Source organism: Triplophysa dalaica, chromosome 10 (assembly GCF_015846415.1).
Source record: "Triplophysa dalaica isolate WHDGS20190420 chromosome 10, ASM1584641v1, whole genome shotgun sequence".
NCBI lineage: Eukaryota > Metazoa > Chordata > Actinopteri > Cypriniformes > Nemacheilidae > Triplophysa > Triplophysa dalaica.
Window position 1 is genome coordinate 7,720,432 of NC_079551.1, and position 21,455 is coordinate 7,741,886.

General features: G+C 36.0%; 1 protein-coding gene and 2 long non-coding RNA genes across 4 annotated transcripts; 2 read left to right on the top strand and 1 right to left on the bottom strand.

The window, feature by feature from the left end:
* Positions 1 to 2,894: 2,894 nt before the first annotated feature.
* Positions 2,895 to 4,467, bottom strand: LOC130429362 (uncharacterized). Its single transcript, XR_008907579.1, has 3 exons — positions 4,418 to 4,467; positions 3,775 to 3,868; positions 2,895 to 3,440 (listed from the first exon to the last, which is right to left on the bottom strand). It is a non-coding gene; the product is annotated as an uncharacterized LOC130429362 (long non-coding RNA).
* A 1,239-nt stretch (positions 4,468 to 5,706) lies between these two features.
* LOC130429365 (uncharacterized) lies at positions 5,707 to 9,142 on the top strand. 2 transcript variants are annotated; one of them, XR_008907584.1, is made up of 3 exons: positions 5,707 to 5,760; positions 6,667 to 6,689; positions 8,575 to 9,142. It is a non-coding gene; the product is annotated as an uncharacterized LOC130429365 (long non-coding RNA). The 2 variants fall into 2 exon arrangements; XR_008907583.1 differs by having other exon boundaries at positions 5,733 to 6,374.
* Positions 9,143 to 17,001: 7,859 nt separating this feature from the next.
* On the top strand, positions 17,002 to 21,129 carry LOC130429351 (transcription factor GATA-4-like). The gene is made up of 6 exons (XM_056757851.1): positions 17,002 to 17,513; positions 19,608 to 19,780; positions 20,244 to 20,372; positions 20,582 to 20,660; positions 20,776 to 20,865; positions 20,947 to 21,129. Exons 1-6 carry the CDS (start codon positions 17,162 to 17,164, stop codon positions 20,982 to 20,984), a joined length of 861 nt encoding a protein of 286 aa, XP_056613829.1. The 5' UTR covers positions 17,002 to 17,161; the 3' UTR covers positions 20,985 to 21,129.
* Positions 21,130 to 21,455: the final 326 nt, after the last annotated feature.

Sequence of the window (21,455 nt, forward strand, 5' to 3'; positions counted from 1 at the left end):
TCCGAAGACTCGAGATGTGAACTAATCAATTCTCTTTCCGGCTCTTACTGATTTTGTTTAGCGTGCAGAGATGTCACGTGATGAACGAACCACTCGAACCCGAAGACTCGAGAGGTGAACTAATCAATTCTCTTTCCGGCTCTGATTACATTTGTTAAACGTTCGGAGCGTGTTGCGCAATGCGCATGCGCGACTGAACGAATCACTTCCCAAGACAACTCGTTCTTCCCGAGTCACATTTAAGATTCGAACGAATCGTTCACGAACGACCCATCACTAGTGCTAATCATCTGAACACAATGTGCGTTTATACTGGCGAACTCGCTGTGTACAGTATACGCTGATTCAACGATCCATCTGCACAGTTAAAGCATTACAATGATGTACGTCATGTTAATTTAAGAGAATTAAGAAATTAAATGTATGTTGATGCGATGCAAAACAAAAAACCGTGAACACAGGCTAGATCTTGTTCTTCAACTGTTTTAGCACATCAGTGTGCTCATAAAGAAACAGCAATTGCATTGTGGCGTAATGTCGCAACTGCAGTTACTAATAACAGTCCGTTAAACGCACGCAGTATTTCTTATGAAGATTCCCTACATAATTTTGGCGAGAGACTGAGATGGTACGACATTTGACGGTTTCGGCCGTCAACAATTTATTTATCCGCGGGAAACCGAGGTATTGCGATTCATATAACATCTCAACCGGATTGAATTGTCACATTATAATCGATTAACAATCGGTTTACTTTGAATTTACATCCCTATTGTTACAGTACTGCGACATGTAATTTTAAAAGATTACAAAATTTTTACTTACTCAGTTCTCTTTTCACGTTGTTCATTTTAATAGCCGTTTTATTTCCCGCTGCTGAGGTGAATGTTCCATGTTTGTCGGCGGTGAAGACGACTATGTCATGGTACTCATCTCTTCCATTTTGACAAACAGCATTGAAATATTTATTGTTTCGTTTCGACGTTTTTACCGGAGAAACATCGTGAATGTATCCGCTGATACACACAGCTTCGGTCATTTTTGGCTGACATGCGTTGTCCATGTTCAGAGTGTTATGATAAGGCAGCAGAAAGCACGTGTTGACGACGTGTTTCGTGTAATTGGTAAACAGGTGCTCAGACGCACTTTCGCCACCTAGTGGTATGACGTGTGAAGTTCAACACAATATTTAGGTTTCTACATTTGTATAATCGTTGAAATTAATATATAGGGAATTTGATTGATAATTCTCATCAAGACTTTTAGAGAGGTTTAGTTGACACTGAGGCTGCGAAGCTTCTATAAAACAACGACGCATCTCACAGTGAAGCCCTTTATCGTAGCTTGACTCGTTTTGCCATAATCACCTGATCAGTGACATCTGAAGCTTCGTTTTTGCATAAACTCACGTGACTGCTTCGTATCCTGATTCAAGAAATTAGGCTCGTTCGACTTGATGCGGTGCTGCAAGATCGGACAGTCGGATGACGTCAAGGTGTCGCGAGAGTTATTCGAAAAACTATTAAAAGTTTGGTTTCCAATCTATCTCCCGGTACTGTGATGACATCTACCTTTCGGATCTTACGGCGCCGCATCATGTCGAACAAGTCTGTTCACGAACCCTTGTCTCGAGCAGGTCTCCATTGTTTTTTTTCGCTTCAAAATTGGGACTACAGCTGTCACGTATAAAAGAATATTCCAAAGGCAGAAAAATAAAAAATAATTCATAAACAACCTGGCACTGTTGAACACTGTTCCTGTTCCTTATTAGAAATGTTTAGATTTTGTATTACCCACAGAATACCCCAGTTAAAACGTCACATTTATATAAATCAAATATCAAAAATGTGTTCGTTTGCTCTGAACTTTGTTCAGCATTGTGCAGTTTAAAAAGTGGCAAATCAGATACTAGACAAGACATCTTACAGAGAATTAATTCGCTAGATACATATATTATATTTATATGGGTACTAAATCATGTAGGAGTGGAAGGGAACGAGTCGGTTGGTAAAATGGCAAGGGAGGGATTGAAGAAGATTGAAGTTGATATCAAAATTGTTAACCAAAGCTGAAGCGAAGTGTATAATAAAGACTGCTTTTTTAAGAATATGGCCAGAGAAATGGAATAAAGAGTTAAAGGGTAGACACCTTTTAAGTATCCAAGAAAAGGTAGAGAGTGAAAGGAGTAAATATGGAACCAGAAGAGATGACACTATTATATCTAGTCTACGTATTGGGCACACCAGACTAAACCAACATCTGCACATGATGGGGAAAAGTGAGACAAGCGGGTGTGAGCAGTGTGGAGTGACAGAAACAGTGAAGCACCTGTTACTACATCGTGAGGGATATATTTGTGAGAGAACTCAACTTGTTGAAGATCTTAAAGAATTGAAAGTCCAACTAACATTTAAAGAATTATTTCAGAGTGAATAGAAAGAATCTAAAATATACCCTATTTTATTAAGCTTTCTGAGAGAGTCACGTTTGTAAAATATACATATGTATCCCAGTGGGCATTTGATGTTAAATAGACATCAAATTGACGTCAAACATCGGCATCAAAGAATTGGTCAAAAATGCAAATCAAATCGATGTCAAAATTTGACATCAAATTGACATCAAATTTTGACGTTAATTTGATTAGCAATTTCTTTTACATTTTTTAACAAATTGATGTCCTATTCTAGACCAATAAATAATGAAACAACAGTACTTAATGTAAGACATGTTTTATTAAATACAATCAGCTACAATTCCAGAAATTTAAAATGTTCTTAAACCACTAATAAATATAAAATCCTCCTTGAATTACATTTAAATTAAATATTAACATTTAAATTAATATATAAATATTTAGTGATCTGGAAAAAGCCATCACATGATAAAATTGTACATATTACAGGTTTTGATATCATATGAAAGCTCTCAAGCCCTTTCCATTTGTTAAAAACATTTACATTTACGTGTAGTTATTTAGCAGATGCTTTTATCCAAAGCGACTTACAGTGCACTTATTACAGGGACAATCCCCCTTGAGCAACACACTGGTGGTGGCTACTAGGATAGAACCAGCAACCTTTTGATTTACCAGTTCAGTGGTTTAACCCACTAGACCACCCACTCCATAAAAACAATTTGTAAATTAAATAAAAACAGTTTTGGAAAGGGCTTAATAGCTTTCATATGATACTAAAACCAGTATTTTTTATTTCACCATGTGATGGGTTTTCCCAGATCATATCCCAAATGAACAAAAATAATTTTGATAAACAATTGGCTTAAGGCCTACTTATTCAGAATCTGAACACACATCAATCGCCGATTTCCCCTTTTGTCGTCCCATACCCCCACATCTATCGGGAGCAGACCGGAGATTTTTTAGCTGTATTTTTTTATTTCAGCCTCTGATAATGAAGGTTTGGACTGCTGTAGTGCACCTAAATGAAGATGAAACCACAATTAGCACACCTTTTAAGACATTAAAATACACCTAACATTTTTCAGCAACCATCACTTGTACATAGAAGTTAATGCAAGTTGCTGCTCTTAAATGTTTATTAACACTAAGATGTTCCCAGGTTTAAATAAGTATCTGTTAAATTTAGAAATGTGCACTACTTGCAAATATTTAAGAGTTGTTAAATGTTTTAAATGTGTCAGTTTACTAAGACAAGATTGTAATTGAAGCATTACATGTTTAATTTACTTAAAATGTAGCATATGTTGATAGACACTACATCCTCTAATCATACAAGAAAAGTAATGTAGTACCTATTATAACACGACATAGCCGTGTTTTCCAAAGGCCTTCTTCAGCCCTGAGCCATCCATATTCATTGTTGACATCAATTTGTTTGTAAGAATTCTGAAAAAAAAGACAACCATATCAGTATTCAATGATTGTTAAGATTGTTGAACAATACAACTAAGTGACCAGAACAGCTGAGAAGTTTTCCTTTGAGCACAGTAACACAAATGGTCATTGAACCAGCTTTTGGTACCTTTAGTAGTGTGGGCTGGTCCTGCTTGACACAGTGGACCTTCTACCAGGACATTTTAGAACACTTCATCAGTGTGTATCAAATTATGAATTATAATTATGGGTATGTTTCGCTTTGTCGCATAGCATCGGTAAAGAGATTCAAATGAGGGCATTTTTATTTTATCCGAATATTAATTGCAAAACTAACATTACTCACTGACATTTCTAAATCGTTAACTCAACGTTACACGCTTAATGGATCGCACATTAACATTACCTCAGAAATCTTCACGGTACTTCTGGCGGGATATTTCAATTCACCAGATTCTAATATATCGCCAAGTCATATATTTCATCAAAACACAATCTTCTAGGTTTTCAAAGTTACCCAATATAACGTATTTTTTATTCCATGAGATGTTTATTACTCACCTGATAAAAAGCGACAACCTTCTCCAATGCTTCGACCGCATATCAAACACTGGCCTCTACGGAAGACGTGATGACGTACGTTTCAACGGTCAACGTAGTAAATCCTCCAAATATTTTTATAAATTTTATATTTTTACGTGTATGTATAAAATAATATGTTATACTACATTTGCATCAAATTTCACACAAAAAATAAATTAATTGTTGTAGTCCATTCACTAACTTCAGCTGCTGAGAAACCCGGAAATGTGAAATAGGCCATGGCGCCGTCTACAGGTGGTATTAAGAAATACATAAGACAGATAATAAATGGGCATTGTAGGCCCAACATTTTTCATAATAAAATTAATGATTAATTAATGATTATTAATAAAAATTAAGGAAAAATAAAAATTTATAAAAAATAATAAAAAAGTTATAAGAGTTTTTTGACTAAAATGAACATGAAGTTGTAATACTGTAAAAATGGTACAGACATTATAAGGTATTACAATTTTATGAGTATTTTCAATTACAGCAATGTTTTTCTAATTTTACAGTAATATAATATCACTATAAATAACAAAAATAAGGATACATAATACTTTATGTGGGGTTACAGCAAAAATGCTGCTTTTGTTTTTAATATTTTAAATTGTAATTACATCTGAATGTATTATTGGCAAATCAGTATATTTTCTTGTAAAATTGAACAATCACTGTTTCCTTATATTTCAGCATGAGTATTTACATACTTTTAAAAAAAGTGTTTTTTACCACAGAAGTTACAGCAGTCCACTTTCATGTACAAATCCAACAACTGCTTCAAAAGATGTGACAAATAGATGCATTTTGAGGGGCCAGTTAGAAGAAAAATGCTATTTCAACTGGATTTACATTGATGTCAATATGATGTCAATACAACATCAAATGAATGCCTATAATGCAACGTTGATTTGACATCATTTCAATGTCAAACATATTGGGCTATACTTACATTAACCAATTTCAGTATGGGATAAACCTCATATTTTCACCTCATTAAAAACCTTGAAGAATTTAATGTATGATTTGAATTTGAAATGATGTGGTGCACCATCTTGATCAAATCTTGTCTGAAATTTGACATCAAATTGACATCGAGGTGCCCGCTGGGATAAAGGTTAATATATATATATATATATATATATATATATATATATATTACGGTTGTTAAGTCTCCATGGTAGTATTTTGCACTTTCTCACTCCATTGTCTTCACACTCCATCTCAGTAGGTGGCGGATATACATCAAAAGCTGGTTTGCCAACCGCCATTAAACAAAATAACAGAAGACTTGTCATCTATTCCTGGATTTCTTAGAGGTAAGTGCAGGTCTTAGCTCTCTGTCTGAACTTTCATAAGCGTTGCTATCAACTTCATTAGAAACAGAAATAAAGTGCATCTCTTCACCATCATTTATATGGCAAAGTGATTTTTATCGATAACCGTGTTATATCGTGTACCTATTTCACGTTGATTAGATGTTTGATGTAAAACGGATATTCAGCTGTGAAAAACGTCAAAAGAACTTTATTGGACTTTAGCTGTATAAACATTGACTTATTTGTAACGTATTACAGCGTACAATTCGACCCACATGACAGTTTACTTGTTTAAGTCTTCGTTAATTCGCTGTAAACACATTTAAGCTAGTTTGCTAGTTAGGGGTCGTCTGCAAACTACTTGACACTGGCAAAAGACTATCAATGCTTTCCCAATCTTTTTTTCTTTATTAAAAAATTAACACCGTTATACATTTACGTTTTTAAAAGATACAAACACGCTGACACAGTAAAATAAGTAATGGTATTGGTATAATCGTGACTTGTCTCTGTACTATATTGGAGTGTAATTTTCCACAATCCCTTGATTGTTTGCCATGTGTGCGGCACGCAGACTGATTTGCTCATGATTGTTATACTGGAACGGAACGAAGGTAATCTGTTGATTATGCTTTTAAATCTTACCCGTGTAATTTATTATCATAAAGCAGTTTCTTATAGATATTGTGTACGTTATCTGGAGAAGTTTTTGCTGCGGTGACGCATATTTGCACATGTACATGTGCTATGAATCGGATGTTTTTTTAAGCACGTGTGATAAAAAAACATGCATGGACAAGCTTAATGTTAAAACAAGTTTAACTGGGTTAAGACAGTAGTTTATAATAAGCTTTGTTAAGTGTAATCGTGTGTGTTGATTTATACTTGTTTTCTTGTATATTGTAGAAGACAGTGAAAGTGGATTTGAGGTAAGATTTAATTTTTTTGTCTATAAATATTTTCATTATGATAGCTGGTAACCATCAGTAATCATGTTAAAAAGTATTGTTTCTAAATTTTCATTCAATTGAATTAGTATTGCTTTTGCACCAACAGTAGATGTTAACAAGTAGGAAATTTGATGAAAGTGTATTTGTGTACTTAAGTTATTGCTTTAAATGGGCATTTTGATTCCAACTTAACTTGTTTTAAAAAATCTGCATCAATGCACAAGCAATCATACCAAATAATCATGGAGTTGTTTGACAACAAAATTGAAAACTATTTAATTATTTTTCATTTTTTTAATATTGTATCTTTTATGATATGTAAATTGAGGTAACTATATGTGCATTTTGTTGGTGATGCAGCAAGCACAGCATTTCATCTGCATCCTCATGAAGTTGTTTCCACAGATGCAGGAATGCAAAATATGTGTTTGGTGAACCTGTGTATTGTGCATCATGTCAAAACGAAAAAAAGTGTTGATTGAAGGTGGCAGTTTTTTACCACTGCAGTGGTAATGGACAAATGGACCAGGGTGGTCAGGAAATGCATATTATTTATATTAATAATATTTATAATATTACATTTGCCATGAGTGGAAAAGAAATATAGACCTTATTTAAATACTTAAAATGATTAAATACTTGAAATTGAAATGATATCTGATTTAAATGAGGATAAAACATTGGTCCATATTTAATGTGCAAATCCATCAGTGAAACAGCACACTACAGCATACATTTTTTTAAATAAAGACCAGTAAATAATGAAAACTTAAAAGATACAAGTTAAATATTACATTATTACGGTGACAACTTCAGTTAGTCGCGTATTTACCTGTACAGTCCTTAACCAGTCCATTTGAAACAAACTGTTTAAACCTACCTTGGCTTTCCTATTCATATTGCCATAAAAATGTTACTTTTTCCTACTTGTTGATGGAAAACGTACAGGTTGACATTGTCCAGATTAAAATGTTTAGCTGGACCCAATGTGCGTTCAGAAGATGTGCACAGTCGCGCAAATGAATAGATGTCTCTCCGCAACTGTCAAAACCTGGGCATGCTCCGACCACAGCTGGTTTTGATTTTATGTTTTCATAAACAGGTTCATTGCAAAACCTGAAGAGTAGCCTGCGCTTTGCTGTGCAAATTTGCATTTCTGTTAAAATATTATTCTATAACATGTTGTTTATCATGTCAGAAAACATATTGGAAATTTTTCATTGTTTATTCCAAAAAAATTATAGCGTCAAATTGATTTTTAGGACATGCCAGCGCAAGTGAGATAAACTGCTGACAGCTGCTAACTGCCCCTCTCTTAACACTGCAAAGACAGTTTACAGATCAAAGTAACCAAATAATCCAGGGGTGTTTAAAGTCAGTCCTGAGAGGTCGTCTGAAAGATCTGTCATTCTTAACGAGCATCTAGTATTATTTTTAGTATGCATTCATTTAACTTTATTAAAATGGTTTTCATACAATATATCATTTGAATATTTCAACACAGAGTAATGTTTTCTATATTAAATGTATACATTACTATTTTTATTCGTGATAGTTTACTGTCGTGCTTTTATTTTGATCAATTTTCAAGGAACAACTTTGAACCTGTTTTTATCAAATTTTGTTTCTGAAAATTGTCATGGTTAGTCGACTACAAATAACCATAACTTTGTTGCCTACAAAATATTAAATAAAGTTTTGGAAGGGCTGGTACCCAGCTCTGAAATGCTATCAAAATCTAAAACAAAAATTCACTACATGTTGTGTTTTTCCAAAATCACATCATGTAGTCTAATATGCATATTGTATTGTATTTGTTTATCAGCGTAAAGTAATGTGTAATTTTATCTGTTTTTGTGTGCAGAATGCCCCGTACGAAGAAAAGCGTGAGGTCACAGACAGCCAAGAAGAGGATCGCGGACCGGATGGCTGCTGTTCCTGAAGAGGCTCTGCCACCTCTTAAAAAATTGGCAGAAATAACTGAACATTGTGTATCACACAATGGGCCTAAAACTGAAAAGAACCCTTTAAAGAACCCTTTAAAGAACCCTGAAAAGAACCCTGAAAAGTACCCTGAACCAAAGTCTCAGAAGGATTCTAAAATGACAATGAATGATGTTTTTGATTTGTTTCCACAGAAACCCTACATCACAGGCTCTTTCCATCAAGGAGATGCTCGTTTTGTGAATTATGGCAAGCAATGTGGTGTTAACAGTTTAACTGCAATCCTGATGTGTAAAATGAAAAATGTGTTGCAGTGGAGCACCAGTGACATTAATTCTGTCTTAACGCATGGGGACCAGTTTTATTCTGATATGAACCTTGCAGGAAACATCAGTGATGACATCAATGGCTACATATATATTGAGGAGCTGCCGAAAGTACACACATTGAATGATTGTCCTTTCTCAATAAACTATGGTACAACCATATCTGGCGTCTTTGGTGTTCACAAGTATGACAAATCTCTGTGTGATGTTTACATGTCTCTAGATAAAGCAGTGACTCGAACATTTCAGAGTTTTGATGCATGTTTAGTGAATATACAGCATAACATATGTGCAGCAGTCAGACAAGGCTCCTGGTATGCAGTGTTTGATCCACACTCAAGGAATTCTGATGGGACCCAAGCATCTGAGGGTAAGAGTGTAGTGGTTTTCCATCGTGACATGAGGTCTCTGTGCACACATTTCAATAAACTTGGAGCATCAGTGAAAGCAGAAGGTACGTCATTTGAAGTAACTGGGGTGAATGCAGTCAGGATTGACATGCATCGTTTCTCTGTGTGTAGTCCAGTAGTCATAGAAAATGCTGTAAAATCTGAAATGGAAGTCGATGTTAGCTGCGATGACTGTTTGATTGATCTCACAAGCACAGAGGAAATGTCGACTGAAAAGACACTTGTGGTACCTTGTCTGGAGTCAACAAATGAAAATACAGCTGATGTTGAATTTATTTCACTAACTGTCAATGACTCTTTCCAGTTCAGTCCGTTAACAGTGCAGCAACAAAAAAGTGTTTGCTTGAAGTTGAACATTGTAAACATTGAAAGGGAGCAAAACAATGCCAATGAGATTTTTGAAATGGCTGAGCCGTGTGAGACCCAAAGTATTGTAGCTGATGGGAACTGCTTTTTTCGTTCTGTATCATATGCTGTAAATGGAAGTGAACAAGAACATAGAAAAGTGAGACGTGCTGTTGTTACACACATTCTACAAAATCAATCAAAGTACATCCAGTGTCTTAGAGAAGGAAACAGCTCTGTAGCAGATTATATTTCTACATCAAGAATGAAGTATCTGGGCAGCTGGGCAACAGAACTTGAGATTCAGGCAACTTGTGATTTAATTGGTGTTGACATATTTACATACAGTCGAGACAAATGGCTTAAATATTCATCCTCAAATGTTTTATCAAACAGACATGGCTGCCAATACAGTGGGATTTACCTGAAACATGTTAATAACTGTCATTATGAAGTTGTTGTGTGTGTAAAGGAGAAAGATGGTAATTGTGCTTGCATTTGTAAATCAACATGGGAAGAGTTGAATGTATCGTTAAAACTTAAATCACATCAACGTAGGCTAAACAGACAGAAAGTCCAGTACAGCACTAATGATGACTTAAAACAGAGGATTAAAGACAATGTTAACAAAAGATATCATGAGGATGAAACTTACAAAGAGAAACGTTTGAAATCCAGCACTGAAAAATACAAACAAAATCAAGAGCATCAAGAACAAGTTAAAATATATAGTATAGATAAATATAAATCCAATGATGCGCATCGTGAGACTGTGAAACAATATAGCATACAAAAGTATTTCACCAATCCAGGACACAGGGACATTGTGAAAAAGAAGAGTGCCGACAAATACAGTCAGAATGAAATACACAAAAATATGGTGATTGACTACAACATACAGAAATATAAAAATGCTAAGATTAAAAGGAATGAGATTGACTGTGTCATCAAACAGTTTAAAGAAAAAATATCTACAGGTCCTGAATATGTTTGTTCAGTATGCCACCGTTGTTGCTTTAAAATGCAGGTCAAATATTGCAAAATAAATACATACTTAAAAAGATCAGCCCATGTCGGCAATATTGCAGAAAAATGTGTAACACTGAATTATCTGCATAAGTTTAATGAAGATTGTACTGAAGACTGTGTTTATAAAAACACCCCTGCTGCATCTCTGTGGATTTGTCACACATGTGATAGAAAGATTTCTGATGGTAAAATGCCTGCTGAAAGTGTAGCAAATAATCTTGCTCTGGATCCTGTTCCTGCTGAATTAAGCTGTTTAAATTCTCTTGAGCAACATCTAATAGCAAAGCACATTCCATTCATGAAGATGCTGGCTTTACCACGTGGAGGACAGAATGGTGTTCATGGACCAGTGACTTGTGTTCCATCTAATGTTACAGATGTGGTGAATGTCTTACCGAGATCAGAAAATGATGATTTGATGATTCGAGTCAAACTTAAGAGAAAATTGACATATAAAGGGCATTATGAGTATAAATATGTACATACTGATAAGATAAAGACAGCGCTGTCATACTTAAAAGAACATAACAAGTGGTATTTAGATGTGGACTTTAACAAAAGTTGGATTAATCCTCTGAATAAGACAGAAGAGGAAATGATTGAACAAACTGATCACAAACAACATGATTTAGATGTGTGTGTTGATAAAGAGAACAATACTGAGAATCAAGACAATGAGATCACTGAGGACGGCACGCTGCATGATAGACAACAGCATGGTTTATTCATGGATAGCTGTTTACAACCAGTGGACATCGCACAAGAATTCCTCGACCAGCAGTTTGAAAGCATTATGGCTGTTGCACCAGCAGAGGGCAATAATCCAGTGAGAATGTTAATGGATGACACTAATGAAGCCAAATGTTTTCCAGTTCTGTTTCCAAAAGGCTCAGGAACGTTTCATGACTCACGACCTGAAAAATTAACACTCTCCAGGTATTTGAATAATAGAATCCTAAACGCAGACGGACGTTTTGCTCAAAACCTTGACTACATCTTTTATGGACAATATTTGTCTGAGCTGAATCAAGTCATTTCAAATGTATCTATTGCTTTAAGGAAAGGCTATAACACAGGCAACAAAAGACAAATCACTTCAGAGACTTTGACAAATAAAGAATCACTTCAAAAGATTTTGAATTTTGATCAGGGTTACAAATTCTTAAAGCCCATTAGAGGCAGTCCTGTTTTTTGGCAAGTGGTTCAGAAAGACTTGTTTGCAATGGTGAGACAGTTAGGCATACCCACCTGGTTTTGTTCGTTCTCTTCAGCAGACTTACGATGGACAGAGCTAATGCAAACTATTGTAACACAAGAAAGATGTGATAAACCTCTGGATGAACTGGACTGGTCTGAGAGATGTGGAATGCTTAAACGTAACCCAGTAACTGCTGCTCGTATGTTTGATCATCGATTTCACTGCTTTCTGAAAGATGTGATTATGTCACCAGCTCAACCAATCGGAAAAGTAATTGATTATTTCTATCGAATTGAATTTCAACAACGTGGATCACCTCATACACACTGTCTGTTTTGGGTTGAAAATGCCCCTCAGGTTGACAGAGATGATGATAAAGATGTTGTTGCATTTGTTGATCAGTATGTCACCTGTGAAATGCCATCTGAACAAGAGGAAATGCATTAAATTGTGAGCAGTGTCCAACAACACAGCAAAAGACATTCAAAAACATGTAAAAAGAAAGGTACTACATGTCGATTTAACTTTCCACGTCCACCAAGCAAAGACACCTTCATCACAAGAAGCAGTAAGACTGACAAGGATAAAAAAGGGGCTGATGAACAAGAAAATCAAGGAAAAAAGTCTAATGACTCCGAACAAATACCACAAGACATTGCTGAAACTGTAATGAAACAAGTTAAAGAATGTTTGTTGAACCCTGATGCTGTCTTTGACTCAGTCGACTCTTTGTTTGCATCTATTGGTATAAATCAAGAGATCTTTGAAGCTGCTTATAGCAAAATGACAAAGAAAACAAATGTTGTTTTAAAAAGAAAACCAAGTGACGTGTGGGTGAATCAGTATAATCCAGATCTTTTACGGTGCTGGAATGCAAATATGGACATACAGTTTGTGATCGACGCATACAGTTGTATTGTGTATATTGTTTCCTACATTTCTAAAGCAGAGAGAGAAATGGGATTGCTGCTGGCTAACGCTCAAAAAGAAGCTCACAATCAGGGCAATATGGATGCAAAACAGGCTTTAAGAAAACTTGGAAGTGTGTTTTTACATAATCGAGAGGTGTCAGCTCAAGAGAGTGTTTATCGATTGACTAACATGAGACTAAAAGAGGCGTCAAGAAAAGTTGTTTTCATTCCAACTGGTCCCAATACAGTGAAAATGAGTTTACCATTAAACATCATACAGAAAAAAGCTGAATGTGAAGACAATGATGATGATAACATATGGATGAAAAGCATCACAGACAGATACAGAGCTCGTCCAAAAACTGAAGAATTTAATGAAATGTGTTTAGCAACCTTTGCATCACAATACAGAGTTTTGAGTAAATCTGAAATCTCTTGTTCAAACAGAGTAACACTGGAAAATGACATGGGCTTTGTGAGAAAAAGAACTCGCACAGACTGTGCAGTTGTACGATATGCTCGATTCTCACCTACAAAAAATCCAGAAAATTATTTTCAAAGCATTTTAGAATTGTTTTTGCCTCATTTTATGCAAAGTCAGTTGAAACCAGTTAATTTTACTTCCCATCAAGATTTTTATGAGACTGGCTATGTGACAATGTGTGAGACGCTAGATTCAGTAAAAAGTATTGTGGACACAAACATGGCAACATATGAAAAAGAAGCAGACACAATACAAAGAGCTCAAGATGATTTAGAAAAACATGGACCAATGGAAGATGCTTGGGCTGAAATCTGTCCAGAAGCTGAACTTGAGCGTTTACAATGTCTGGAGGATAAACAACAAACAGAAACAGAGGAAGGTGATGATGTCATACCTGATCTTTTACCAAACGCAGGTGTTTCCAGAATAGAAAACAATCCTTCTGGTATGACAAAACAAGATGCTATGATTTTGCTGCGTTCTTTGAATGAAAAGCAGTCACAAATCTTTTACAAAGTACGTGAATGGTGTTTAGCAAAAGTACAAGGTGAGAACCCAGATCCGTTTCAGTTGTTCATATCTGGTCCAGGAGGCGTGGGAAAGTCTGTACTGATTAAAGCAATCCAGTATGAAAGCAGTCGCATCCTTTCAAAGCTGTCAGAGAATCCAGATGAGACACACGTGCTGTTAACAGCTCCCACTGGTGTTGCTGCTTATAATATAAACGCTGCTACAATCCACAGCACTTTCTCTATCGGAACAAATGCTTCACTGCCATATGTACCACTTGGAGATGAAAAAATTAATTCTTTGAGAGCGAAATTGGGAAAACTGCTACTTTTAATAATTGATGAAATTTCAATGGTTGATCATAAACTTCTTGCATATATTCATGGAAGATTGAGACAAATTAAACAAACAGGTTTGTCAGATTATTCACCGTTTGGAAAAGTCTGTGTCATTGCAGTCGGAGATTTTTATCAGCTGTCACCTGTTAAAGGAAAACCACTTTACACTGAGCCAATGAACAGCGTGAATCTTTGGGAAACTAACTTCAGTTTTGTTGAGCTCACAGAGATTATGAGACAGAAGGACAAACACTTTGCAGAACTATTAAATCGTTTAAGGGTTCATAAGAAAGGAGAACCAATGCTTGAAGAAGATGTATCAGTGCTTAAACAATGTGAAACTGGTGAAGGAGATGATAGTACAGATATCCATATTTATGCAACTAACAGTGAAGTTGATGAACATAACATAAAGATGTTGTGTAAGTTGTGCTCTGACACAGTTACTATAAATGCACAAGACTTTGAGAGAAATGCTAAAACCGGCCGGATGGAAAGAAAAGATGGGTTTCATGAACAGTCTGCTGGTTTACTAAACTGAGCTGGAGAGGATGAGACAATAGAAGGTAATTTTGTGAGAAGTTTAATGAACAATGTACCTGAAGAGTTTTATCTACTGATGCTCATTTGAGGACACAGTTTAATGTCAGTACAGTTGGTCAGTCATGTAGTGAAGTCACTGTGTTAATACTGTATTGTGAATCTACACAGGTGTCTTCTGAGAGAGATGAACAGTCTGCTGGTTTAGTAAACTGAGCTGGAGAGGATGAGACAATAGAAGGTAATTTTGTGAGAAGTTTAATGAACAATGTACCTGAAGAGTTTTATCTATTGATGCTCATTTGAGGACACAGTTTAATGTCAGTACAGTTGGTCAGTCATGTAGTGAAGTCACTGTGTTAATACTGTATTGTGAATCTACACAGGTGTCTTCTGAGAGAGATGAACAGTCTGCTGGTTTAGTAAACTGAGCTGGAGAGGATGAGACAATAGAAGGTAATTTTGTGAGAAGTTTAATGAACAATGTACCTGAAGAGTTTTATCTATTGATGCTCATTTGAGGACACAGTTTAATGTCAGTACAGTTGGTCAGTCATGTAGTGAAGTCACTGTGTTATTACTGTATTGTGAATCTACACAGGTGTCTTCTGAGAGAGATGAACAGTTTTTCAAATAGCATCTGCCAGAGAATCTGACAAAAACACTGTCAGAACGAGACCTGGATACAGAAGGGAAAAACCTGAGAAATAACCACACAACTCAACTCACTCACACACACACACGTGTCTGGTTTATTATCTCCGTGGGGACAGTCCAGAGATGTTATGATCTTCATACTGTACAAACTGTATATTTTATCCCCTAACCCAACACCTTGTTTTGGGAAACCTAAAGATCATACAATTTATATTGCATTTTTAGATTTAAAAAAGTATAATAATAAAATCAAGGTCACACACACACACACAAAGGGCCAAAAGGCCTTTAAATGCTCAAAAGTGTCTCAGGAGATTTGAATGAGTTCAATGACATCAGATGTTTCTTTAGAAATTATTACATCTCAGATCATTGAGTCAAACCTGAGCTCACTCTGAGACAGAATCTACATCTAAAGAAGACGTGTGTGAGACTATGAAAAGATAGATAGTCTGTTGGTTAGAAACAATTGAGATATTAGTGAGATTGCATTTTTGATTTGTGTTTCCCGCGCTCACACACTTTAATCCAATAATCCTCTGGTGTCATACACTTCTTCATGTGAAGAGTTCTGCACACAAACACAAAACAACAGAGAGCAGCAATCAATTGGATCTATTGTTTACCTCATGTGTAAGTGGCTTTGGATGAAACCCATCTGCTAAATGACTAAATGTAATTGTAACATCCGTTATTCCTGGCATAATGTATAGATTTATATCATGTTTTACATTATTTTATTCATTCGATTTGTGTAAAAAAGAGACTGCTTGTATAGTCTTTCATCTGCATTTTATTAAATGTTAAACACTTGTGTTAACACTACGTGTTATCTCGTACAGTCTTACAAATAAAAGTTTAAAAATTGTAGGTTCTAAATTCTTTCAAATTAAATTAGAAGATTAAAAAGTTCTTCATGATCATGAAGCAGCTAAACATAGAAATAGCGTTATTGTGCGCATCGACATTATTTTCTGTGATTTCTGTATGTTCTATATGTTTAACAAAAATGTATATGTCTGATTTGAACCAGTAATAATTATTTTTGTTTTACATTAAGCAAAGATATAAGTGTTTCTTACACATACTGTATAGGCTGGTAATCAGAATCAGACTATTGATCCTTGCTTTTATTTGTATCTGCCAGTATCTTCTTTTCCCCAGTAACTGTTTTCTTTGTAATAAATGTACACCTTATGCCAAATACAATTGCAAATAAAACAGAATTGTTGTGCAACTCAAAATGTTAACTGTACTGTTATTAGTCTATGCACATTATATCATTAGTAACATTAAATATAACAAGTATATCAGTAGAGTCTTTCTGATAGTTTTCTACAGGCCGGTTTACTACAACAGTAGAATACAGTTCTGAAATTATGGTTTATAGTTTTGCTGTGCCACCCCAAGATTCTAGGTTGCCCCTCCTGGTCACCCCTATGAAAAAATTCTGGAGGCGCCACTGGTGTGAGATGCGCTTTACTGGAGGTGGGGAGAGAGAGAGAGAGAGAGAGAGAGAGAGAGAGAGAGAGAGAGAGAGAGAGAGAATGGGAGGAGTGCTGAGAGAGACGTGTGTGTGTCGAGACTCATAATCACCTTTCTGTTCTATTTACAGGCTGAAGTGAGACAGAAATGCTCTCCACCGGATCTTGTCGGATTATCTGAAACATCGATGTCCCTGTCCTAACAGCACACAGTCACCCATCAGTGGAAAAATCGGGCCTAACACTCACCTGCGTACGGATATCAAGGTGTATCAATGTCCGCAAACCACGGACACTCGTCTTACGAGCCCGGTTACCTTTCATCTGCGGCCACTTCATCCGTGTACATTGCCACCCCCCGGGTCAGCCCGATGATTCGGACGCTTCCGTACCTCCAGACGTCCCAGCAGGGCAGCCCGGTGCCCTGCCACGGGGCGTGGACGCAGCCGGGCGCGGATACGGTGGCCTATTATAACTCCGCCAGTGGGCACCATCAATCCCGGGTGTCAAGGTTCACCTTTTCCACGAGTCCCCCGATGACCTCCTGGATCGCAGAAACCCGGGACACAACGACCTACCCGAGCCCGTTAAACATCTCGAGTAGCGCGTGCGAAGGATTGAAATTTGGTGAGCAGGATCCTTAAATTATAATGCAACGAAAAGTGTATAAAGAACGTCTACAGAAAACATTCTCAGTAGTGTACAGCTCATATATATGTATCTCTATTCAAATTTTTCTAATTCCAAATAGTATTATATATAGTATTATATATTGTTTTGTTGAGTTTAATTCGTGAAAATAATTCTATTATTTAGTTTGATAGAGTTAAACCTGACGACGACGTTTATAAAGTCACTTTAACGGTAAATAATTCCGAAAGGTTACACGTGCTAAGTTCACTGTACACTGTCTGTGTTGTTTTTCTAAAATAAGATATATAAAAATATAGGTTTTGAAAATACAATAATCAAGATTTTCACAAGGTTCTCAAGTCGTCAACAGATTTTAGATAAGAAAAAATAATTTAAAATTTTCGTCAATGGATTCTCCAGAACACTCATTATAAAGGAACAAATGAAAAGTTGTAAAAAATAATTGTGTCATTAATATCGTCTAATATAGAAAACACGGGCATTTGAGAGCCACGATGATTATAAAACAAAAATATTTCTTGTCATTTGGAACTGATTGATTTAAAAACATTAATGACGTTCTGTCGTGTTTGTTCTTTTATTGTAAAGATTAAGCGCTTGTTTATCAGCTCATTCAACACATTATTATGTTGAAGTTAGTCACAGATAAGCGTTTGTCGTTGTCTCTGTCATGATTCAATTGTTTTTATTATGACCTGAAAATACACGAAAACAATCAAGAGTGTTAAATTGGATGTGTAAAAATAATAATTTGAATGCTACATCTTGAAAAAAATCTAGTTGGCAAAAAAGCTCATAATATAATGCACCTTAAAACAAAACGACATCATTGAGATAAATGAGATGTTTCTCTTTACTATGACATAATATGAGAAATTTCTTTTTTACATGGACAAAAATGGACCACCAATACATATTTTACTCGGTTATTTATTTACTATTATTTCTGTAGAGATTTTGTTTATCATACAGCAATACATTAACGAGAGTGTGGTTTAAAACGCTTTAGAAAATACTAATTTAAAAAATAAAAATGTTTCAAAAGCAATTGCCTTCCGGCGGGTACAGTTCGTTTGTATTTAACGAATAAACGTTTTATTAATGAAAAAAGTTTTGTATAGCCTATTGTTAAAACGGATTCAATTTAAAGTATTCAAAAAATCGAGTAGATCTATAACTCGAGATTTATTTGTTTTACGATTCAATCCTGTTTGATTTGTGTCATCAAAATATTCACGACATTTGCCAACATAACCAAAATAATCCAATTCAGTGCGTAATTACATTTACTTTACCATGACAAAATCTGACAGAAATGTCTTTATTATCATATTTATAAAACTGTGTGCTTGTGCCACACTTATTGGATCTTATTCTTTTCTTTATGTTACATAATTTCAGTAAGTCTGCTATCTCGGCAAGATGTGATGATTTTTATTTTATTTTGATTATAATTTCTCCGCATTATGTGTTGTTGTTTTGTTCATCTATTTTCTGAACATGTATTTTAAAGCTTGACTCGAATAAAAACGGTTGACCCTTGTCACAATCTTGTGCTATTAATGGCCTATTATTGTAAACAGACCTTTATATAAACACTCATAAACTCTGCGTCATATTTCCCACCAATCCCTTTCTGTTTCGTGAGGTTTGTTTGTTCTCTTTAGTTTACTACTGAAGTGATAATGTAAAAAAAAGATGGTCTTTCCAACTGTGAGATGTGTCGAACAGCGCCTCCTGTTGACCCGCAAACCCGCGCGTTCACGTCTGCTGATGTGATTCAGGACGCACGGGAAACGTCTTGTAATAAAGTATAAATGCCATTAAAATGAAACTTCAACCACACAGTTTAAATTATTTTAACTACTCTTAATATTTATTTCTAGACTCATTAGATTAGTCACATGTAGATAATAGATTGTTTTATTATTACTAACACAATTTGCTTCGAAATGAAATTAGAATTAAAATGAATATCATTAAAATTGTTGATTAAAAAAGCCTGTTCTTCTATATTTTGACTCTTCTTGAGTATTTGTCATCTGTGGTTTTATTTCTCTTTCACAGATAATGATCCGTCCCATCACGACGTGACAGTGGGGCAGACATCGCCCCACAATTCACACGCTCATGACCTTCTGCAAAATCATCAAACAATTCTGAAAGAAAGTAACGCCTGTGGACTCTACCACAAAATGAACGGAATAAATCGGCCTCTCATTAAACCACAAAGCGGATTGGTGGGTCACAGCTCAAAATACAACTCACTCATTAAACAATCACTGAATCTGATGATTATTGTTTCATCAATTAAACAGAAAGCTCCAGAAATGATGTTTCACATCAGTCAAGTGGTCATCATTAGCTCATGACATTCACAGTCTGGCTCTAGTAATGTATATATATCATTGAAATACAATTTTAGACTGCACTTAGAGATTTTTGCTAAATCTGTGTGAATTAGCCTTCAGAAAAATGTAAAATGCTCTCTCACTATGTATTAAAGACTCTTCTAAATGAATAAATGTAAAAGAATACAATCTTGCAGTTGTGGACACAATGTCCTTCAAGACAACTTGCCCCGTCACTTCTAAGTTAAAATGTTTGTTTCTTTATTGTGAGTATGCAGCATTTTGTGAAGAAGTTGTGAAATGAATTAAGAAAGAAAGTGATCTGATGATGTTCTCTGTCGTTCTTCACCAGTCTGCCAAAAGACACAAAGTGGGTTTGTTCTGCACCGACTGTCACTCCACCACAACCCCACAGTGGAGACGCAACTCTGAGCGAAAGCTGGTCTGCAACGCCTGTGGCCTCTACATGAAACTCCATGGGGTGAGAGAGAGAGAGCGAGGGAGGGAGAGAGAGAGAGACAGAGTGAGTGAGTGAGTGAGTGAGTGAGTGAGAGACAGAGAGAGAGAGAGAGAGAGAGTGAGTGAGAGAGAAAGAGAGAGAGAGAAAGAGAGAGAGAGAGAAAGAGAGAGAGCTGTTGGTGTAATCAGCAGAGGGAAACAGATGATAATCATTCTTGATCTTCTCTGCAGGTTCCTCGTCCTCTTTCCTTGAAGAAAGGAGGTTTTTTTAATCGTCAGCGCAAAAAAGATATCAACAAGTCTAACTCTGGTAAGTGCAGAACTTTCTATGATCATGTCACGTCATTCAGGAACATACTGACCGTGTAAACGAGTGTTGAACATGTGAGATACATCGCTCTTGATGACTTGTGTGTGTTTTGAAGGAGCGTCCGGCTGTGATGTTGAGACACCCGCTGCTGTGAGCTCCAGTCCAGACTCATTATCTGTCATCTCTCATCACAGTATACACACAGGTCAGAACACATCAGAAACCTTTGCATTGATTCATGGATCAAGTGATTTTATTTGAGGAACTCACGCGTCCGTCTCTTCAGGTGTCTGCTGTGCCCGCATACCTGGGGGATACACATGAAGATGAAATCACTCCTGCTGGACATGACTCTGGTAACCAGTGCTAGGACCTGAGGATTGGAGAGATATGCTCAGATTTTTTGGTTCTGGTTGGATTTAATGATGAATGATGCGTTCTGTCAATAAAATCTTACTTTTAGAATCAACTTCAAAGTATTATTTATTGTCTATAAATCACTTAATGGTCTAGGACCTAAATACATCTCAGATATGCTCATTGAATATAAACCAAACAGACTTCTCAGATCATCAGGATCAAGTCAGTTACAGATAACAAGGGTTCACTCAAAACAGGGCAAGTCAGCGTTTAGCCATTATGCCACCCGTAGCTGGAATCTGCTTCCAGAAGATATCAGACATTCACCAACAGCAGCTACTTTTAAATCCAGATTAAAAACACACTTGTTTAGCTGTGCATTCACAACCTGAGCACTGTGCTGCTTTACATCAACTGCACTTCTGTTTCTAATTT